The sequence below is a fragment of the Artemia sp. Qi Xiang Cuo genome, chromosome 9, assembly GCF_049724085.1.
Source record: "Artemia sp. Qi Xiang Cuo chromosome 9, ASM4972408v1, whole genome shotgun sequence".
Lineage (NCBI taxonomy): Eukaryota > Metazoa > Arthropoda > Branchiopoda > Anostraca > Artemiidae > Artemia > Artemia sp. Qi Xiang Cuo.
Window position 1 is genome coordinate 58,158,982 of NC_142802.1, and position 22,039 is coordinate 58,181,020.

Below are 22,039 nucleotides of genomic sequence, written 5' to 3' on the forward strand. Positions count from 1 at the left end.
ATTCAGCTGATAAAATTTGTTTAAATCTTCATATTAGGTGGTTGAGCCAAACTTTCATTTTGAAAGGTCTTACAGTTCGTGGTAACGGAGTGTAAGTAAGGCGCATCTCGGCCCAACAGTAGCTGAAAGTCTAAAAAACAGATTTTTGATGACAATGGACCTATCAAAACAATTGGTGTCTTATGCTGATTCCAAATATACAAATTTCATTAGGTTGACACCCATCTAAAGCTTTGTGCCGGAAAAAAAATGCTCGTCCTTCGGACAAGGGAGAAAACACCCTCAAAAATTCAAGGATCTTAATGAAAATCTCACCATAAGATTCGACGTATCAGAGAACCCTACCGTAGAGGTTTCAAGCTTTTATCAGCAAAAATGTGGAATTTTGTCTCTGTCACTGAGTATAAAGTTATTAATTTACTATTAAACCGTTCGTGGTAACGGATTGCAAGTACAGAGCGACTCGGCCCAATAGTAATCGAAATTCTAAAAAATTAAATCTGATGACAACTGAAACATCAAAAGAATTAACTTTTTATGCTCATTCCAAATAGCCTATCTATAATTAATTAAGGTTAATGTTACCCATGAAAAACTAGGAGCCTGAGAAAATTTGCCTGATTTTCGAAAAAAAGGCGAAAAATCCTAAAATGTCAAGGAATCTTAACGGAAATCACGCCATCAGATTCAGCGTATCAAAGAACACTACTGTAGAGGTTTCAAGCTTCCATCTGCAAGAATTTGGAATTTTGTATTTTTTTTGCCAGAAGAAACATCACAAATATTTGTTTATTTGTTTTCTTTTCCCAGGCGTGATAGTTTTGAATCAAAGGCCCTAAAAAATCGGGAGAGGGCTCGTTAAAACACAAAACTTATAGTACCATTTCTAAGTGAACATAAAGATCGAAGGGCAACTAGCCCCCCTTCCACGCCCCTTTCCCGCAATTCATTCGATAAAATTTTGAGACAGCTATTTTGGTCAGCATAGTTGAAAAGACTAATAACTATGCTTCTGGGGATGATAAGACCCCACAAAGCCTCTGGGGAAAGGGCCGTAAACTAGGAAATTTTTCCATTGTTTCAATATAGTATTTATTATTGGGAATATACAGACATTTGCCGGGGGAGGGGGATGTTTTGCGGGGGCATTCCCATGGGGAGAATTTTCCATTGGGAGGGAAGATTTCGGTGGTGAATTTTCCAGAGGAAATTTTGCACACGGGAATTAGCCAGGATTCCTATGCGAAATTCTTTTTATATGTCTTACTTTCTCTTTGACGACTCAATTTTACATGTGAAGATGTTCAGGGGGAAATTTTTGGCGGGGTGGGAATTGTCTGATGGATTCTATCTTAGGGGGGGGGGGATTTTTCGCAGGAGAAACTCTCCATGGAGGAATTCTCTGTAGAAGAAATTATCTGTGGAGGAGTTTTCCGCAGGAGAAACTTTCCATTGGGCAAGGGGGGACTCATTTTCGGCATGATTTGAAAAACGATCAGAAATTAATTAAAAACAAGTGTTTTTTTTTTCAAATGAAAGCAAGGAAATCATTCCAGCGGGAATTGTCCGCAGGAGATTTTCAGCGGGGATTATTCAGTGAGGATGGAAATTTCAAGGGGAGGGAGATTTACGTTCAAGAGTTTTCCATTGAGTAATTTTTCATAGGGGGTGGGGAGGAGGAATTTTCCATAGGAGGGGGATGTGGACTCCCCAAATTCCTTTCAAAACGATCAGAAATAAATCAAAGCAACAAGTTTTTTCAGCTGAAAGTAAGGAACAAACTTAAAGCTTAAAACAAACAGAAATTATTCCATATATGGAGGAAAAGCGCTTGTTAACTTGTTGGAAAGTTTGACTTTTTGTCCCAATTCTATAAGAAAGACTCCTGACACAAGGGCCGTTTAATTACAATAGGAAGCTATTTTAAAGTACCAAAAAACTTTAGCATGAAGAGCGAGGCATTGAGGTGGGGGCGACCCACCTCATATACAAAATAAGAGCAAGAGTTCAATCAAAACAATGAGTAAAAGCGCATATACACAAATTTTATACAAAACATACAAATAAACAAACACGTATAAAAATATACAAAATATATGCAAATATACATATTTTAGGATACTGTGGGAAAATATTGTGGTAGCTTAGGTTGTCTTAGATTGGAAGCCTGTTGAGAGAGGTATGCAGGCTTGCCGCCCCTAGTGATTTGTCACTATTATTAGCTACTTTTTATATTGCCCAAGCAAATAACTATATCAGCACATAAATCACTGGGTTATTGAAGGAAATTACTAAATCAACCGAAAATACCTAAGATCTAGTGATCTTTTTTCACCGGGTGGCAATCCTGTATGTGTGGTTAGCGTCTGGGGATTCCATTGAAAATTTTAATTGCATGTTGTACATTCATGTATTGCATCTGAGTGATAATAAATAAAAAAAAAGTTTTTTAACTGAAAGTAAGAAGCAACATTAAAACTCAAAGCGAGCAGAAACTATTCCGTTTATGAAGGATTGCCCCCTCCTAAATACCTTGCTCCTTACGCTAAAGCTGTTAGCACTTTAAAAAAAAAACCTTCCTGTTCTAATTAAACGGCCCCTGTGTTTCAGTAGCCGTTCTTAGAAAATTGGGACAAACGGTCAAGCTGGCAAAAATAGTAAAGTTCCACATTGTTGTACATAGAGCTTGAAACTTCTACAGTAGGGTTCTCGGGTACGTTGAATTTGATAGTGGGATTTTCATCAAGATTCCTTCAAATTTAGGGGGTATTCCCCCTATTTCAAAAATCAGTCAAATTTTCTCAGGCTCGTAATCCTTTATGGGTAACACTAATACTGAATCTTATATATTTGGAATCAGCATAATAAGCTTATTCTTTTGATGTATCTTTTGAAATCAAAATTCCGTTTTTTTCAGAGTTTCGGTTACTATTGAGCCGAGTCACTCCTTACTTAGAGTCCGTTACCACGAACTGTTTGATATCAGCGTTTCCCAGGCAATATATCTCCTGAGGTTAGTTGATTTTATTTTAAGATAATTTATATGAATTTATACAATATAGAGAAATTATTATTGCTGCTTATAAGAAAAATAGAAAATACAATTAAGCCTCTTGAAAAACAATTTGGAACAGCTATTTTAGATTGACATGTTTGCCAATTTTAAACGAATTCTAGTTTTGTATATTTTATTTTATTTATAATGACATCTGTTTTACATAGAAAAAGTACTTATAACTACATATAACGACCATTAATTGAAATTAGACAAAAACATTCAATGACGAAAATGAGGCTACCGTTAACCCCAGGCATATCCCCCTTCCCTGACCTTTTCAAATAACACTTGTGGCTAGTCAAAGTAACTATGCGATTCTGAAGACATGACATTTATTTTCCCCCTACTGCTTAAGAGAAAGCTTTTTAAAGGGCAAGGGTCCAAAATCTTCTTTTGCAATCGTGTATTATGTTTAAATTTATCAGAGTTCTTAGCACAAATTTGTTGCGCAACGTGGCTCATCTATTTTCATCGGACTCCACGGGTCGAAGGGTCAAAGGTGGAAACAGGAGTTTATTAGATACAGCTGTATCTTTGCACATATGGTCAATCGTTCTAAGCAGGATTTAAAGTGGTGGATATGAAACCAACTGTATTATCCAATAGACTGGACAGGAATATTACCAATTATGATTTGTGGTTGTTTAGGATCCAACTAGAATTAACCAAACCGTGCAAGATAATGAAAAGTAATTAAAGATCAATTATCGTCAACAATGACAGAAACCAATAAGAGAAACTTTTGACAAATGTTGGGGAGTCCCCAGCAACTGACACAATCGTAATAACAAGAAAGGTGCTGTTTTGTGCATCATTAGGGTCAAACACGGCAAGAATATTATCAAGCATAGATTGTGGAATGTCCAAGTAAGTTTAATACTACCAAATCTATTTTTACAAATCACCCTAGTCTCCAAGAAGGGTTGAAGATATGCGTAATTAAAAAAAAACAATTAAGTACACCAAAATTGAGGATTTCAATGCCTACACCCTCAAAACCGATCACTGAAATACCTTCAGCGTGATATTAAAACTAACAGAAATCTAAACAAAAAAAGATATTTCAAGTGAAAATAAGCAGCAAGATATTGATAATAGTATATAAACAACGAAAAATTTACCCTTAGGTAAAATTCTACTTTAGCTACTTTTGGTTGTCTTGGAAAGTGGTTCGGTTAGGAAAATGAAACTTTTAGGGTTGGGTCTACAAACTAAAGTATGTCGTGGGAAGGTATTTTGAAGTAGCCTACCTACCTCCACTCCTTCTCCCTCTAGATGGTCCTGACCTTTGATGACCTTTAAAAATCTGTGTGTTATAAACTGAAACCTTGCGAAATAGATATTCTGCTTGAATGAAGTACAACAAAATTGTTTTCAGCTTCACAACTTTGCTCAATCCCGATTTATAAGGTTTTAAAGATATGCAAATGCATTTCCTAGATTTTGGCAAAAAAATTTGATATGGCTTAAAATTCTACTCAAATAACTGGAATTGCATTTTCAGAACTAAAGCCAGAGAAAAAGAAACTGATAACTGAAAATTAAGGTAAAATATTGTTTTATCAAAATTTCAAGCCTGTCACGTAGGCAAATTTCAGGACCCTCTAGAGGGAGAAGGAGTGGAGGTAGGTACAATTATTGGTCAATATATACCAAATCATATTATTGAGTTAGGAATATAGTGAATACACCATTCGATGCCTTTTTTATGCTGATTACGAATATAATAAGCATTTCTATCGGAAATGAATTTCAGCCCCCCCCCTAAATATGCTAATTCCGGGTTAGGTATAGCCTATATAGGGGGGGGGGGCTGAAAGTAATTTCCGAGATAAGTTCTTATTATAATCTGAATCAGCATAAAAAAAGGCATCGAATGGTGTATTCACTTTATTTGAAACTCAATAATATGATTTGGTATATATTGACCCAATTATTTTAGAGACCTACCTTTTATAGTAGTAATCATAGTACTCTTTAGCAACTTCCTCACTGAACCCCATCCTTATATTTCTACGACACAAGTTACACTACGACTGATCCTGCAGAACTGAATGAAGAAAGTTCATCGCACAGCTTAATGAAGACGGTTTAATTCGCTTCGGGTGATCTGTATTGAGAGTTTATCCTTTATAGCCGAATAATTGAATACATCAAGCAAACTTCCAATAAACCGCGTAAAGGGTTTCTCACTTTTTCTGCTTGGGTGACTCGTTTATTTCACCCGTTATTACCGGAAAAACTATTACGAAAATCTGTGGTCAAGAAAAAAAAAATCAAAATTTAAGGGCATGGGAGTTTAATTTTAATTGAAAAAGCAGGAAGTGTGGCAATTGACTCTTTTTCCACAAAAAAAAGAGGAAAGGACAAACTGTGGAACAAGTCGGATGTCATATAGGATTATTCAACCTAAACCCAAAGCTACATGGATACTACATTGCATACTACATTGCAAAACATGGTAACTAAATATTAGTTATACTAAAGGGCTACATGCTGGCTAAGCGCTAGGGGTTCTTGTTTACAAAGGGCTAAGGGCTAGGTCTGATGCTATTTGTTAGAGATCCAAGGAGAGATTCAAGGAGAGATTCCTGCCCCATAAGGCTCAAGCCGTACTAAAAGTGGCATTAGTGCACAGTTAGGGCCGTTGAGAAGGAAACACTGTAAAATTCTAAAAACAACTTTTAAAAGTCCCAAAATACTCGCTTATATCATCCTTAAACCGCTTTACTGTACTTTACCCCTCTCCCTAATGTGCGAATATATAACCCAAGTTTTACATTTCCCGCGCATTTTCCGTTTCTTGACTTCGTCAACGTTGATTCAATTTTCGGGTTTTAAGTTAAAAGAAAACAATGACACATGGCGGAATACATGGGAAATATATAATTTTGGGGTACTCTTCCATTAGCTGGACTCTTTTATATAGTGGTAGTTTGGTTATTGTTAATGAAATAAAATAGGATGACTATATAATAGTTTAGAAACAAAGTCGAGCTATATATTTGCACATTAGGGGGGGGGGGGCAAAGCATAACATTTATTAAATACATAACCTAACCTAATCTAGGTACCTCTTCCCCCCCCCCCCAAAAAAAAAAACAAAAACACTTTAAATATCGTACACGCAATTAAATCACGCTATACACTAGAGCTGTGTCTTGTATCATCCCGTTGAAAAACGGGTTTTTCAACGCGCTCGAGTTAGAGATATAAAAAGAGTCCAGCTAATGGAAGAGTACCAATTTTGGTTATACATTTGCATATTAGGGGGGGGGGTTAAAGTGAAGCACTTTTAGGAATGATTTAAGGACGTATTTCAGGAATTTTTAAAAGTTTTTTTTTCAGAATTTTAGTGTTTCCTTTTCATGTGCCCCATCTGTTCCATGATACCCTGAGCGCTTATTAAAAAGGCAGAGTACCCTTCCCAATGGTGTAGAAATAGGGGTTTCTGCAATCTTTGCTGTAATAATACAGCCCCAAAAAATAACCAGTACTTGTCACTCATTGAAATCAGTGGCGGATCATGGATCACCTTTTTCGGTTGTTTCACTGCACCCAAGATTAACAATCAAACTACGCCAAGCTAAGGGGACACGGGACGGCTTCTATAACCTTGAAACAACCACCACAGCTGATAGTAAACAAAAATAAAATTTTCAATTTGGGGAGGAAACCCAGTAAGTTCTAGATATTTGCAATTTTTATGCTGATTTCAAGTACATAGGCTAACTCAAAGAGATTGAGTTCTGGATCTTTGGTATTTATTATAGGAGGATAAAAAATATTTAGAGGGATTAAAACAGACGGATTAAAAAATAATAGCACCATTTTCAGCGCAGCGTCTGGCAACTTCATTAAAAGGTAGAAAATTTCGAAGGAAATTTGATATTTGCTAACATTAATCTACAATGCAGTAGGATTATAGCTGAGATTCCTCTGTCAGTAATAAATCATCAGAAATCTCGGTAATTGTCAAGAATCCGGTAGTCACGCGAGAAGTAAAGTTTCGTCAATGCTAATGAAATAAAGCAAAATAGGATGAAAATATAATCGTTCAGTAACAAATTTGGGCTATATTTTCGCACATTAAGGGGGGGGGTAAAACATTGCATATATTAAATACATAACCTAACCCAGGTACCCTTTTTTGCCCCTTCAACCCCAAAAAACTAAAGTTTAAACATTTGTCACGGAGTGATCAATACCTCAAAAGGCAGAGAAAACCTGTTTGCCATAGAGCATCTTTGAGTTTTTGATATGGGCTTTCTCGCGTGACTACCGGATTTTTGACAAGTACCGAAATTTCTTTCAACAATCATTCAAAGTCAAGATTTAGTCTGCAGTAGGACTAGACTAGTTCAGGAAAATCCCTGAAGGTTAAACAGGTAAATTGACGTTAAGGTAGTAGGCCTACCGGGGACGGACCCCCCCCCCCTGCTACATTTTAAAGTCTTGAAAAGACAAGTAAGCAAGAAATTTTGGGTAAAACAAAATCGAAAAATGTTAGATGGTGTTGACGATTTTTTTTTCGACACTAACGCCAGTTTCCATTTTCATAAGTTTCCTATACTCTTTGGTCAAGTTTATTCCAAGATTTTGAGTTATTAGTTCAAGCGCATTCGTTTCATTTTCCCACATTAAAGTGAAACAAATCCCGAAGAGGGTGCTTTCTGCCCTTGCTATGTATTTGGATAAGCTCGCAATCCAGTCGAAAACACAGCGTTTTATTTTGGGGTATAAAGGGCTTCTCACTTTTTTGTGCCAGGAGTGCTTATTTTGGGCATACTTGTTCATTTGACCCGTTATTTAAAAAAAAACAAAAAAAAAAACAAAAATATGCAACTGTGGAAAAACCTGTGATCAGGCACAAAAAAAAAATAAAAAATTACCCGTATTAAAGTTCAATTTTTCATTTTGTAAAGCAGGAAGCAGCTTCGACAAAAAGAAGGAAAAAGACAAACCACAGGACAAGTCTATCGGTGATTTCAGAACTATTCAACCTGAACTCAAACTTCTTAAAACATTAAAGTAAAAGTAATCTTTTATTCATGTCAAAAATAGAGTGTGATTACTCGAATGGAAAAAGTTCATAGTCAACTGACTGCGAGGTCGTAGCCCGTCACCTTTCATAAATGCAAGATCAACAAAGAAGAAACAGAAGGAACAATGCAGAATTGTTGTTTCAGATAACAGTTTTGGACTCTACATCATTGTATATTCTAGACGGGGACTTTTTGCATTCGTAAGTTTCATCTTCTATAGCCCTTCCATCAACTTCTATAGCCCTTCCATCTTTATAGCCCAGCCAGGCCAGGATTTACCAATAGGCCTACTAGGCTCGGGCCTAGGGGTGTACCATGCCAGTGGGCGCAATGAATGATCATTGAGTGATTTTTTTCTTGGCAAAAACTAGACTGATGTGATTTATCGTCAAAATCCCAGGTGCACCCCGCCGCAGCGTTGCCTATTCACAGAAAAGTGATTTTAAAACAGCACAGGAATTCCGTGACCATTTATAAACTGTCAGATGTCTCCCAAAAATGGCAGCTGAGAGTCCAGTATCACCCCTCTGTTTCATTGCTTTTTGCTCATCAGCTGTGTTCTGCTCAGTGCTTCCACTATCCCTGAATTTTCGAGAATTTCTCCGAAAATCTCGCAAAACTGGAGTGGCAAAAACACTTGGACCTAGAAGCGTCAAAGCTTTAAATCCGGCCCTGAGCAACTGGCGGATCCAGGGAGGACCCTGGGTCCCCCAGATTTTTTCTGGCGCGCTCTTCTCCTGTTTTTTTTTTACTGTTTTTTTTTTTAGAATAAATTTGCCAATTTGGTCAATTATTGGTACCTTTGTCACATTGATCCCCCAAGATTTTGCTCATTGGCACTCTTGTCATATTGGGCCTCTCCCAAGATTATGCTATAGATTCGTCCCTGAGTTGAGCCCAACCATCTTTAGTCCAGGAATATTTGCAAGGAAAGAGACTTTGGATGTATTCTCACAAGTTTCTCAAGATTTAACCAGTTCCTCTTTTTTCATTTTTTTTTGCATAATATACGTATTTTTTTGCGCTGTATCAAATTTGGGTGTACATCAATCCTGGGCCAACTTAAATGGAGTTCCCATGTACGGGTGTGCTTTAGTCTTTGGCGTTTTAGTTTTTTGAATGATTGGCCGACACAAAGATGAGGGTCAGTTTTGAGCAAGCTAATATGACTTTTGTTAGGTGCGTTCCAGTTGTCAATGGACATCCCTTAGCCAAAGGACTTCAACATGTTGATAGTATACTGTTTTATTACCCAGCTCCTTGGAAAACTAAAATGTACACAAAATTAATGTTCTGCAATGTTCAGAAATATATAAACTCATTAGGAGAAAGTTTTTTTTTTAAACTTCTGGAAAAACATTTTGCCAAAAAATATCCCCAACTGAAACCATTTTCACTGGTGGCCACACCTCGGCCTCTCAAAGATCCATAGGGATCCTTTGCATTGACAAGAAAGGGAACACTTTCAGGCGATTATAAAATACCCATCAACCCTGCCTTCATAAAACACAAATATCGTCTGTATTTGAGTGAATATGGAAATTAATATAATAACTAGAAACATCCAAAACTTCAAGGAGACTAAAGATTCTGTTGGAGATTCGGGCTTCTGATTGTGAAGAAAATTTGTTAAAGGTACATTCATTTACAAGATCGTTAAAATTAAATATTTACACAGTCTGCAATATTGTGAACCTTAAAATGAATCTGAATCCCTCTCCAGTAGGTCCTTCACCTCGCTTCTCAACATACTATGATATGGATGTGGAGTAAATTGAAATAATCACTCCTCCATACAGCGATGTGTCAATGCATAGAGGTATTTTGTGTAAAGTGATTAGTAAACATATGACGTTCTAAATGCCATGGAAATTTCTTCCTTTCAATCCTTGTTATTTACAACTTAATTGTTGAATAATCCCGATGAATTTTTAGAAGACTTCCAAAGGTGAATATTGTCATAAAGATTCCAGAATCGAAATTAAGTATGACATAAAAAGAGAGAAAAAAACAGTGCAATGTTCTCAACTCAAAAATGCTGGCAATTAAATACACAATTAAAATTTCCAATACAAGTGACTGTTTTACACTGTATTTGTAATTACAAAAATTCTATAAAACACTATAATTTGCCATAAAAGTCAAATTTGTTCGATGTGTGGAAAATAAAAAAATGAGAATTATTCGATTAAACCAGCCAACATTGAGTTATTGCAATGGGTATTTTTTTCTCCTTTAAATTGAAGTTCAAAGCTTAAAGCTTGTTAAATATGAAGGGATAGCAAAAGGACCTTAGCATAGCTGATTTCTTCCGTGTGAGGGGCTACCCAAATAGTACAAGGGTTTAGTACTAAATGGCAAAACTTTCATTTTTGAATGTTGTAAACGAGTTAAATTGTCATAGTAATAATTTCGATAACTATTGCATGGTTTAAATGTAGTACAGCATTGCAAACTGAAATATTTGTGGCTGTTTAATTGCTCAAGTATCAGACATATTAATTATATAAAGAAATTCATTTTACTTTGGACACAATTTAATGTCATAGTTTTTGGTAAGTCATAGTTTTGGTAAGTCGTAGTTTTTTAAGTCTCAAAACTTTCTTATTAGACTTTATGCGATAGCAAGAATTTTAAGTAAATTTGTAATTTTTTGATCAGTTTACTAGCAGAAAGATGAGCATACTGTCCGATGCACCTTTTAGATCCCATTCCAAATATACCAATAGCTACAACTGCAAACTCATCCCAGCTCTTCTTACAGGATCAGATACTGCCCAAGACGATATACAAAACTTTTATGATTTAGCTTTCTTTTTAATTGGCTTTATTTTGGTATTATGAGCCATGTGCTGATGAAAAATAGGCACAAAAAGTAATACAATCCAACAAAACAAGCAAAGTTTGTACATAGCGTAGGGCTATATCTGGTTCCATTAGGGGGGAGGGGTAGGGTCATTAACAAGGGTATTGGTTAGTAAATTAGGAATGAATTTTAAAAGCCACATCGAGTGTTATGTTGATCTTTTAGCTAGTGAATAAAGCGGGATAATCACAAATTTAAATGTATTTTAAGTATTATTATTTAGGTTCATAATATAATATTTGGTAACTTTGGTTTTAAATTTGTGTGAATGTTAAAAATAATTTTAACTATCATTAACTTCTTAAGCTCATATTTCCGGCAAAAAGTTTAATTTAATACAGAACCTTTCTTTCAGTCTGCATAATATATTAATTTGGTACTGATAGCAGCGTATATACACGAGTTGCCATTTATTTGCAATTTATATTCTACAAATAAAAGTTAAAGTATCTCTCGAGGACATCAGCTGTCAGGTGATAAAACGTAATATCTATACAAATGTTGGACTTAGTTTGTTTATTGGATTACTGATTATTATTGGATATGAATTATTGGATTTAAGGATAGACCTAACCGTAATCTTGGCATGGTTTGTCTAATAGTCAAGTCAGAATGTTTCTATCTGCTACACTTTCTGAAATATGGTATAGCATCTACAACGGTAAAAAACAGATTTCATCCGGTTTCCACAGCAAAGTCTAGTTAAGACAAACTAGAAATACACAAGCTAGTATCTACATCAAGAAGAAAACATTTGGCAAAGTCAGGAAGAAAACGCACTTCACAAAAGCAATGGACGAGATTTTTAACATCTATTTCCCCCGGTTCCCAAAAATAGAAAGAAATTCACTCTTTTGCGATTTGAAAACCTGAAAGATGAATTGATTTAGGTTTTGTCAGAAGACAGCTGACCGCCATCTAGCCTAATTTGTAAATCTTTGGCTTGTTTTTCACTTCTGGCATTGACGCTCAAAAACTAAATAAAAAATAGAAAAATCAAAATTAAAAAAAACAAGCTTTTTTAACCGAAAGCCAGGAGCATTAAAATTTAAAACGAACAGAAATTATTCCGTATATGAAAGGGGATGTCCCCTCCTCAACACCTCGCTCTTTACGCTAAAGTTTGACTTTCTCACAACTGTACTTTTTAAAACAATAAAAAACTTTAGCGTAATGAGCGAGGTGTTGAGGAGGGTATATCCCCTTTCATATACGGAATAATTTCTGTTCGTTTTAAGTTTTAATGTCGCTCCTTACTTTCAGTTAAAAAAAAACTGTTTTTTTTTTAAATTTAATTTCTCAACGTTTTTGAGTTAATGAAGGTTTTGATTTTGGCTCACCGTACATGAATAATTCAAACCTCAATTAAAACTCGGCTGTACACCGCTCTTTACGCTAAAGTTTAATTTTTGTCCCAATTCTTTAAGAATGACTCCTAAATCACAAAGGGTTTAATTAGAATAAATAGGTCTTATGAAAATACTATAAAACCTTAGCGTAAAGAGCGAGGTATTGACCAGGGGGTGAACCACCTCATATACATAATAATTTCTGTTCGTTTTAAGTTCTAATGTTGCTCCTTACTTTCATTGAAAAAAAATTGTTTTTTATTTAATTTCTGATCGTTTTTTAAATAATGCTGGAAAATCCGGCGTACCCTTCACGGAAAAATTGTCTTCCCCAATTGAAAAATTCCTCCATGGAGAGATCCTCCCACGTAACCCCCTCCTCCCACACACACTAGAAAATCCACCCTGAAAATGTCTGTATCCTTCCCAATAACCAATACTATACGTAAACAACGGGTAAAGTTCATAAGCCCTTCCCCGAGGACTGAGGGGGATGATTTCATCCTCAAAGACACAGTTATTAGATTTTTCGACACCGTTGAATAAAATGGCTATCTCAAAATTTTGATCCGGTGAATTTGGGAAAAAAGAGCGTGGGAGGGGGTCTAGTTGCCCTCCACTTTTTTGGTCACTTAATAAGGACAATAGAACTTTTCATTTCTTTTAGAATGAGCCCTCTCTCGATATTCTAGTACCACTGGGTCGATACAATCACCCCTGGGGAAAAAAACAATTAAACACGCATCCGTGGTCTTTTTTCTGGAAAAAAACCCACAAAATTCCCCATTTTTGCAGATAGGACCTTGAAACCTCTACAGTAGGTTTATCTGATACTCTGATAATGGTCCACGAACTGTTTGAAAAACTAATATTCATTTCTTTTTATTGAAGCAAATAAAAAAACAAGTTTTTTCAAATGAAAGTAAGGATCAACATTAAAACTTAAAACGAACAGACATTATTACGTATATGAGAGGGTTCAACCCCATCGTCGCTACCTCGCTCTTTACGCTAAAGTTCGAATTTTGTTCCAATTCTTTAAGAATGACCCATGAATCACAAAAGCCGTTTAATTATAATAAATAGCTCTTTCGAAAGTACTAAGAAAATTTAGCGTAAAGAGCGAGGTTTTGACGAGGGGGTGAACCCCCTCATATACATAATAATTACTGTTCGTTTCGATTTTTAATGTTGCTCCTTACTTTTAATTTCCGATCATTTTTCAAATAATGCTGGGAAATCCGGCGCCCCCTTCATAGAAAATTCCCTTCCCCCATAAGAAATTCCTCCATGGAAAGACCCTCCAACTTAATCCCCCGACCCCCCACCAGAAAAAATCCCCCCTGAAAACGTCTGTATACTTCACAATAACCAATACTGTATGTAAGCAATGGGCAAAGTTCACAGCTTGCAGCCCTTCCCCTGGGCACTGTGGGGGATTAAGGCATCCTCAAAGACAGATTTATTAGATTTTTCGACTATGCTGAACAAAATGGCTATCTCAAAATTTTCATCGATACTTTTGCAAAAATATTATCGTGGGAGAGGGGTCTAGTTGCCCTCCAATTTTTTTTGGTCACTTATGAACGGCACTAGAACTTTTAATGTCCGTGCTAACGGCCCCTCTAGCGATAGTCTAGGACCACTGGGTCGATACGATAACCCCTGGGAAAAACACCAACAAAAAAACAACAAATAAACACGCATCCGTGATATTTCTTCTGGCGAAAAATACAAAATTCCCCGTTTTTGCCGATAGGAGCTTGAAACCTCCACTGTAGGGTTCTCTGATACGCTGAATCTGATATTGTGATTTTTATTAAGATTCTGTAACTTTTAGGGGTGTTTACCCCTTTTTTCAAAAATAAGGCAACATCAACATAAAAATTCAATTTTTTTAATGTATCTATTTGTATCAAAAGTCCATTTTCTTAGAGTTTCGGTTACTATTGAGCCGGGTAGCTCCTTACATACAGTCCATTACCACGAACTGTTTGATGAACAAAATATAAACACTATACAGACTTAATGAAACATTTGGCATACTGAAATAATATCCATGTAATATTCACATTGAATACTTGCAATGTTTTCTATTTATTTTTTATTGTAAAACTTTGTCTTCATCGTCTTATGCAGGAAGGGGGGGGGGGAGCCAGCCGTCTCAACTTTTTTACATGTCACTTCAGCACTAAAAATTGAAATTTGACCGCCTTAATAGCTGCGACTATTTATTCTTGTTTTTTCTTCTGGCGAAGGGACAAGACATACAATTTGATTAAATAGTTCAAAGTCCCACGAAAAATCAAATCCGTTCTAAATAGAGAAGGATTGCCCAAATATTTCTGTGTTGCAAATTTTCAAAGAGACAATAAGTAAAATCAAAATTTTGTTGCTATGGCACGACTTACCACTAATCAATTTGTGTACGGCTATTGAGTATCGACGTTAAAAAAAGTGTTTGACTAATTAATAGTTTGCTAACTCATTCTTCATGGAAATAGTTTCAAGTTTATACTCCTTTTGAACGCTAGATAGGGGATCTCGGCAGTATTTGCACTTACTCCCAAATGAACGATATCTTCTGTGTTGCTGTTTTTTCCTCCAGGGTGGCCGTAACAAAGAGGGGCATAAGTAGCTGGGTCACATGCTTTGGACGCTAGTAATAAGAGGCATAGAGCCAGCGATTGAATATAAAGAAACATATATACATATATACGTAGGCTATATACATATATATATATATATATATATATATATATATATATATATATATATATATATATATATATATATATATATATATATATATATATATATATATATATATATATTTTTATATATATATATATATATATGTTTTTTTTTTTATATATATTTATATATATATATATATATATATATATATTTATATATATATATATATATATATATATATATATATATATATATATATATATATATATATATATATATATATATATATATATATATATATATATATATATATATATATATATATATATATATATACAGGGTGCCTCAAAAAAATGTACTCATACTTAGAATAACGAAAAATCCTTTATTTATTAGCATACAGTGAAATGGAATAGCTTCGAATATAGAAGACAAATGTGATTAAGGAATTGTGTTCGCAAATGTTCGAATTGATGACCATTATTGTCCAGACAACGCTGATAACGCGCACCAAGGGATTCGCAAACATCACGAAACAGGTCATTAGGAATATCACGACATTGTCTTTCAATTTCCATTTTCAAAGCTTCAATTGTTCTTGGTTGGGTGCGATAAACTTTGTCTTTGAGATATCTCCACAAAAAGAAGTCCGAGGGCGTGAGGTCCGGGGAACGTGCAGGATATACAATGGCACCCCTTCGGCCAATCCATGTGTCTGGAAAAGCTGCATCGAGGTGAGCTCGTACATCGCAATGGTAGTGGGGAGGTGCAACAACTTGCCGAAAGTAAATTTCGCCGTCATCACTGTATATATTATTTTCATAAACAAACAATAATTGTAAATATAAGTATTTATTTTTTCTTGAAAACAGCTCCATATTTTTTCGGGAAATTGGTAACTTGGGATATTCTTGCATAAGAAACCATCTAGACAGGTCAGAAGTCTGAGAAAATTCGTCAAGAGCCTTAATTTTGGTTTTAGCAAAGGACGTTATTGACTATGTTAGTACATCATATAAGCATTACTTATGACATCATATATGACATCATATAAGCACTTTCTTACATGATGTCATGCATAGCATAATTAAGATTGTTGAGTTTCCAACGCATTAGTTATTTATGTAATATAATGTCTGTTGGAAGGCCCAAAAAACAAAAATTGGCAGTTGCAGTCAGAGGCAACGCTATAGCGTTGCCTATAGTAAAGGCCATACGGCTCCTATGTCTTATTATTATTATTTATTATGTTTTTCCCAGAGGCACTTCATATGGAAGGGGTCATCGTAGAAACTTCAAAGGGGGCTCATTCGATTGTAAATCGAGAGTTCTAGTGCCCTTTTTAAGAGTCGAAAGTGATTGGAGGGCAACAAGCCCCCCTCTCACGCCCATATTTCCCCCAAACACATCCAATCAAAATTTTGATATAACCATTTTGTTCAGCATAGTTGATTTCCAGATAGGAAATATGTTTTTGAGAAGGACAGTCCCCACAACCCTCAGGGCAAGGGTTGTAAGTTATGCCTGGGGGGGGGGCATATAAGGTTCTTATAGAAGGCGTTGCTGTAGAAACTTCAAAAAAGTCTCATTCGATTGGAAATTCAAATGACTAGTGCCCTTTTTAATAGTTGAAAGTTATTGGAGGGCAACTAACCCCCCTCTCACGCCCACATTTTTCCTACCCACATCCAACCAAAATTTTAAGATAGTCATTTTGTTTAATGTAGTTGAGAGTTCGGAAAGTTAGGTCTTTGAGGATAACAACCCCCCCCCCCTCAGCCCTCAGGGCAAGGGTTGTAAGTTATGCCCTGGGGGCATATAAGGTTTTTATACAAACCGTTGTCGTAGACACTTCAGAAGGGGCTCATTCGGTTGGAAATTTAAATGGCTAGTTCCCTTTTTAATAGTCGAAAGTGATTGGAAGGCAACTAACACCCCTTTCACGCCCACCATTTCCCCAAACACATCCAATCGAAATTTTGATATAACCTTTTCTTTCAACGCATTTGAAAGTTCTGGAAATTATATGTTCGAGCAGGACACTCCCCCCACAGTCTTCAGGGCAAGGGTTATAAGTTATGCCTTGGGGGCATATATGGGTCTTATGGAAGGAATGCTCGTATAAACTTCAGAGAGGGCTCATTTGATTGGAAATTGAAAGTTCTAGTTCAATCTTTAAGCGTAAAAAGATATAGGAGGGTAACCAGCTCCCCCCCCCAACCCTTTTTTCCCAAATGCATCCGATAAAAATTTTGAGATGGCTATTTTGTTAAAAATAGTTCAAAGATCATACAACGAAAATTCCGGTGTCGACACAACCCCCCAGGACCCGGGGGCAGGTGTTGTAAGTTATGCCTTGGGGGCATATATGGGTCTTATGGAAGAGATGCTCGTATTAACGTCAAAGAGGGCTCATTTGATTGCAAATTGAAAGTTCTAGTTCACTTTTTAAGATTCAAAAGAGATTGGAGGGCACATAGCCCCCCCCCCCTCCACGCCCTTTTTTCCTCAGACCCTTCCGATAAGAACTTTGAGATAGCGATTTTTTAAAATAGTTCAAAGACCATATAACAAAAACTCCGGGGTCGACACAGCCCCCCAGGGCCCGAGGGCAGGCGTTGTAAGTTATGCCCTGGGGGAATATATGGTTCTTATGGAAGGGATGCTCGTAAAAAATTCAGAGATGGCTCATTGATTGAAAATTGAAAGTTCTAGTTGAGTTTTTTAGAGTCAAAAGAGATTGGAGGGCAAATAGCCCCCCCCCACGCCCCTTTTTCCCCAAATGCATCCAATAAAATTTTTTAAATAGCCATTAAGTTAAAAATTGCTCAAATTTCAGATAACAAAAACTAAAGTGTCGTCACACCCTCCTCGAGCCTGGTGGGCAGGCATTATAAATTATGCCCTGGAGCATATATGGTTCTTATGAGAGGAATTCTCGTATAAACTTCAGAGAGAGCTCATTTGATTCGAAATTGAAATTTCGAGCTCACTTTTTAATAGTCAAAAGAGATCTAAGGGCAGCTAGCCCCACCCCGCCTTCTTTTTCCAAACCCATCTGATGAAAATTTTGAGATAGACATTCTGTTAAAAATAGTTCAAAGGTCGGATAAGAAAAACTCAATACAACCCCCCAGGACCCAGGGGAAGGCGTTATATGGTTCTTATGAAAGGGATGCTCGTATAAACTTCAAAGGGCTCATTTGATTAGAACTTGAAACTTTTAGTTCACTTTTTAAGAGTCAAGAGAGTTAAGGGCAACTAGCCCCCCTCGCTCTTTTTTCCCTAACCCATCCGCTACAAATTTTGAGATAGCCATTTTTTTGGAAATTATTCAAAAATTAGATAACAAAACTCCCCCCAGGGCCCGGGGATAGGCCTTGTAAGTGTTGTACAGGGGGCGTATATGGCTCTTATGTAAAGAATGCTCGTATAAACTTCAGAGTGGGTTCATTTGATTGGAAATTGAAAGTTCTAGTTCAACTTTTAAGAGTCAAAAGATATCCGAGGGCAACTACCCCCACCCCCAGCCTCCACACTCCCTTTTTTCCCCAAGCCAATCCGATAAAATTTTTATAATGGCCATTCCATTAAAAATAGTTCAAAGGTCAGATAAGAAATATGTGTCGACACAACGCCCCAGGGCCCGGAGGCAGGCGTTATGAGTAATGTTCTAGGGCCATATATAGTTCTTATGGAAGGGATAATCGTATAAACTTCGGAGATGGCTCATTTGATTGGAAATTGAAAGTTCTTGTTCACTTCTAGAGTCAAAAGAGATCGGAGGGCAACTAATCCCCCCCCCTCCTGCACGCCCTAAATCCGTTCAGATAACACGCTCCGTTCAGATAACAAGAAACTCCGGTGTCGACACAGCCCCTTAGGGCCCAGGGGTAGGCGTTGTAGGTTATGCCCTGGGGGCAAATATGGTTGTTATGGAAGGGATGCTCGTATAAACTTCATAGAGGGCTCATTTGATTGGAATTTGAAACTTGTAATTCTTTTTTTAAGAGTCAAAAGGGATTGGAGGGCAACTAGCCCCACCCCCAGCCTCCACACTCCCTTTTTTCCCCAAGCCAATCCGATAAAATTTTTATAATGGCCATTCCATTAAAAATAGTTCAAAGGTCAAGAAAAATTTGTCGAAACAACGCCCCAGGGCCCGGTGGCAGGCGTTATGAGTAATGTTCTAGGGCCATATATAGTTCTTATGGAAGGGATACTCGTATAAACTTCGGAGAGGGCTCATTTGATTGGAAATCGAAAGTTCTTGTTCACTTCTAGAGTCAAAAGAGATCGGAGGGCAACTAAACCCCTCCCCCCTCCGGCACGCCCTAAATGCATCAGAAAAAAATTTCGAGACAGACATTTTGTTAAGAATAGTTCAACGTTCAGATAACAAGAAACTCCGGTGTCGACACAGCCCATTAGGGCCCAGGGGTAGGCGTTGTAGGTTATACCCTTGGGGCATATATGGTTGTTATGGAAGGGATGCTCGTATAAACTTCATAGAGGGCTCATTTGATTGGAATTTGAAAGTTGTAATTCACTTTTTAAGTGTCAAAAGTGATTAGAGGGCAGCTAGCTTCCTCACACTCCATTTAATTTTTTTCCCAGAGGCACTTCATATAGAAGGGGTCGTCGTATAAACTTCAAAGGGGGCTCATTCGATTGGAAATCGAGAATTTTACTGCCCTTTTTAAGAGTCAAAACTGATCGGAGGGCAACTAGCCTCCCCAAGCTCTTTTCACCCAAATACATCTGATAAAAAATTTGAGGTAGCCATTTTGTTAAAAATAGTTCAAAGATCATGTAACAAAAACTCCTTTACGTAAGGCCATTTCGTTAAAAATAGTTCAAAGGTCAGATAAGAAAAACTCCTGTGTTGACACAACCTCCCCAGGGCCCGGGGGAGGCGTTGTAAGTATTGCTCTGGGGGCATGAATAGTTCTTATGGAAGGTATGCTCGTATAAAATTCGGAGAGGGCTCATATGATTGGAAATTGATAGTTCTCGTTCACTTTTTAAGAGTCAAAAGAGATCGGAGGGCAACTAGCCCCCCTCTCTACGCCCCATTTTCCTCAAACCCATCCGATAAGAAATTTGAGAGAGCCATTTTTTTCAAAATAGTTCAAATGTCAGATAACAAAACCTCCGGTGTCGACACAACCCCCCAGGGCCCGGGGGCAGGCATTGTAAACTATGTTCTGGGGCCGTTTGTGGTTCTTATGAAAGGGATGCTCGTATAAACTTAAAAGAGGGTTTATTTGAATGGATTTTAAAAGCTATAGTTCATCTTCTCAGAGTGAAAAAAGATCGGAGGGCAACTAGCCCCTCCTGCCCTCCACGCCTTTGGGTTTATCGGATGGATAAACCCATCCAATAAAAATTTGAGGTGACCATTTTGTTAAAAATAGTTCAACCATCAGATATTAAAACTCTGGGGTCGACAACACCCCCAGGGCCCAGGTACAAACATTGTAAGTTATACTCTGTGGAAGTAGAACCCTATCAGAAGGTCCCACGAGTACAAAATTCGGTTATCAAAAGAACGTATCTCCGATCAGTACACCAAATAAGGGCATAGCCTCCCTAGGGAGAAAGATTGCGTAATCGGTCAATGACCTCTTCCTTCAAGGTCGATTTATTTGATGTTTCTATGTGTAATAACTCCGGAACGAAGGGTGCACATGCGCATTGAATTCTAACGGGGACATTGTTATTGATCTAGGACTCGAGGGGGAAGCGAATTTCCGAGAACTTGATTGCGTAATCGATCGTGAATGTCATGGTGTCCAGAAATAGTATTTGTTGATGTTGCTCGAGCCAAATGTTATGAGTTCCCCGGAAACAGTTAGATCACGTGTTTCCTTCTCAGTCAATCAACGAGTCGGATACATCCCCCTTCTCAGCAAATCAGGGAGGTACTTACATATGATGTCCCCGTTACATAACAATTCGTCATTGAGATTTCGTATATAACGGATATGAACTGTGATTTAATTATCAGAAGGTTCCAGAACACAATGGATGGAACATATGAAATTATTGATAAACTTGAAGACTTGGCCGCCAAAATTAGCAATGTAAGTTCTGATTTAATACATTTTTATTTTCAAAATAAAATTATTTTCCTTGATCACCCTCCAGTATAGCGGGGTAAGTCCCCCCTCCCCCCACAATACAAACTCACTTAAAAAACATAAAATATGTTCTTTTTACCACATAAACCCCCTCCCACCCCCACTCTGTTTTTACAAGTATAATTCTTACAATAGAAAAAAATTTATTATTTCTGTAAGCCTATTTAAAAGTGACAACTGACTTCTGTCAGCTATTAATATAAAGTTTCCATTTAAGCCGTTACCCTATCTTTTATTGGTTCCGCAAAGATTTAAATATGGGTTAATTATCACATTCTGTCAATGGTCATCCGGTATCTACGAAACCAGAGGATTAAGCTTTTTGTAGGTTTCACAAAAAGACACTTTTTCCAGTCGAATTAGCGATAGGGTAAATCTTATAAATTGCAAGAGGGATCAGGTGTTGCTTATGATAAATAGTTTCATATAGTATTTGTTTTTCATTTTGAGTACTCAGTGTTTATATGGGGGAGAGGGGGAAGGGGATTTATTTTGTAAATGGTAAAAATAGAAGTTCTATGCTTTTCGGGTTCGATTTCTCACAAGTTGTATATTTAATTTTTTGTCAACATGGTAAAAATAGGAGCATTTCTCGTAAATTTTACTTTTTGCTTTGCTTTTGGGTTTAGGGGGAGGGGGCTTCTTAGTGATAAATGCTTTTCTAAACAAAATTATATGGATGATGATACTAACTTTCTTTCTGTAAAAAGGGGCAAATTATTTTGAAACTAATTTTTTCTCTTCTTTTTAAGGCAAATTATGAAGAATGCGTGCCCCCTCCTTCCAAAAAAGCCAGAGATGACGAGACAGCCACCATACAGTCCGGTCAAAAACCGAAAAGAGAATGGGCGGCTTCTTATAATATGGTGAACCCTGCCGGC

General features: G+C 36.9%; 1 protein-coding gene across 4 annotated transcripts in view; it reads right to left on the bottom strand.

Annotated features, from left to right (window-relative positions):
• The window catches only part of LOC148948872 (aquaporin-7-like), a 209,774-nt gene that overhangs the window by 75,824 nt on the left and 111,911 nt on the right, over positions 1-22,039 (bottom strand). The window contains exon 1 of one of the 4 annotated variants that reach the window (XM_089094776.1): positions 5,009-5,163. The exons of the other annotated variants lie outside the window; for them this stretch is intronic. Within the exon in view, the coding sequence (XP_088950902.1) occupies positions 5,009-5,061 (53 nt within the window). The 5' untranslated portion in view covers positions 5,062-5,163. Of the gene's footprint in view, positions 1-5,008; positions 5,164-22,039 lie in introns of those variants that run through there. 4 annotated transcript variants of the gene reach the window in all.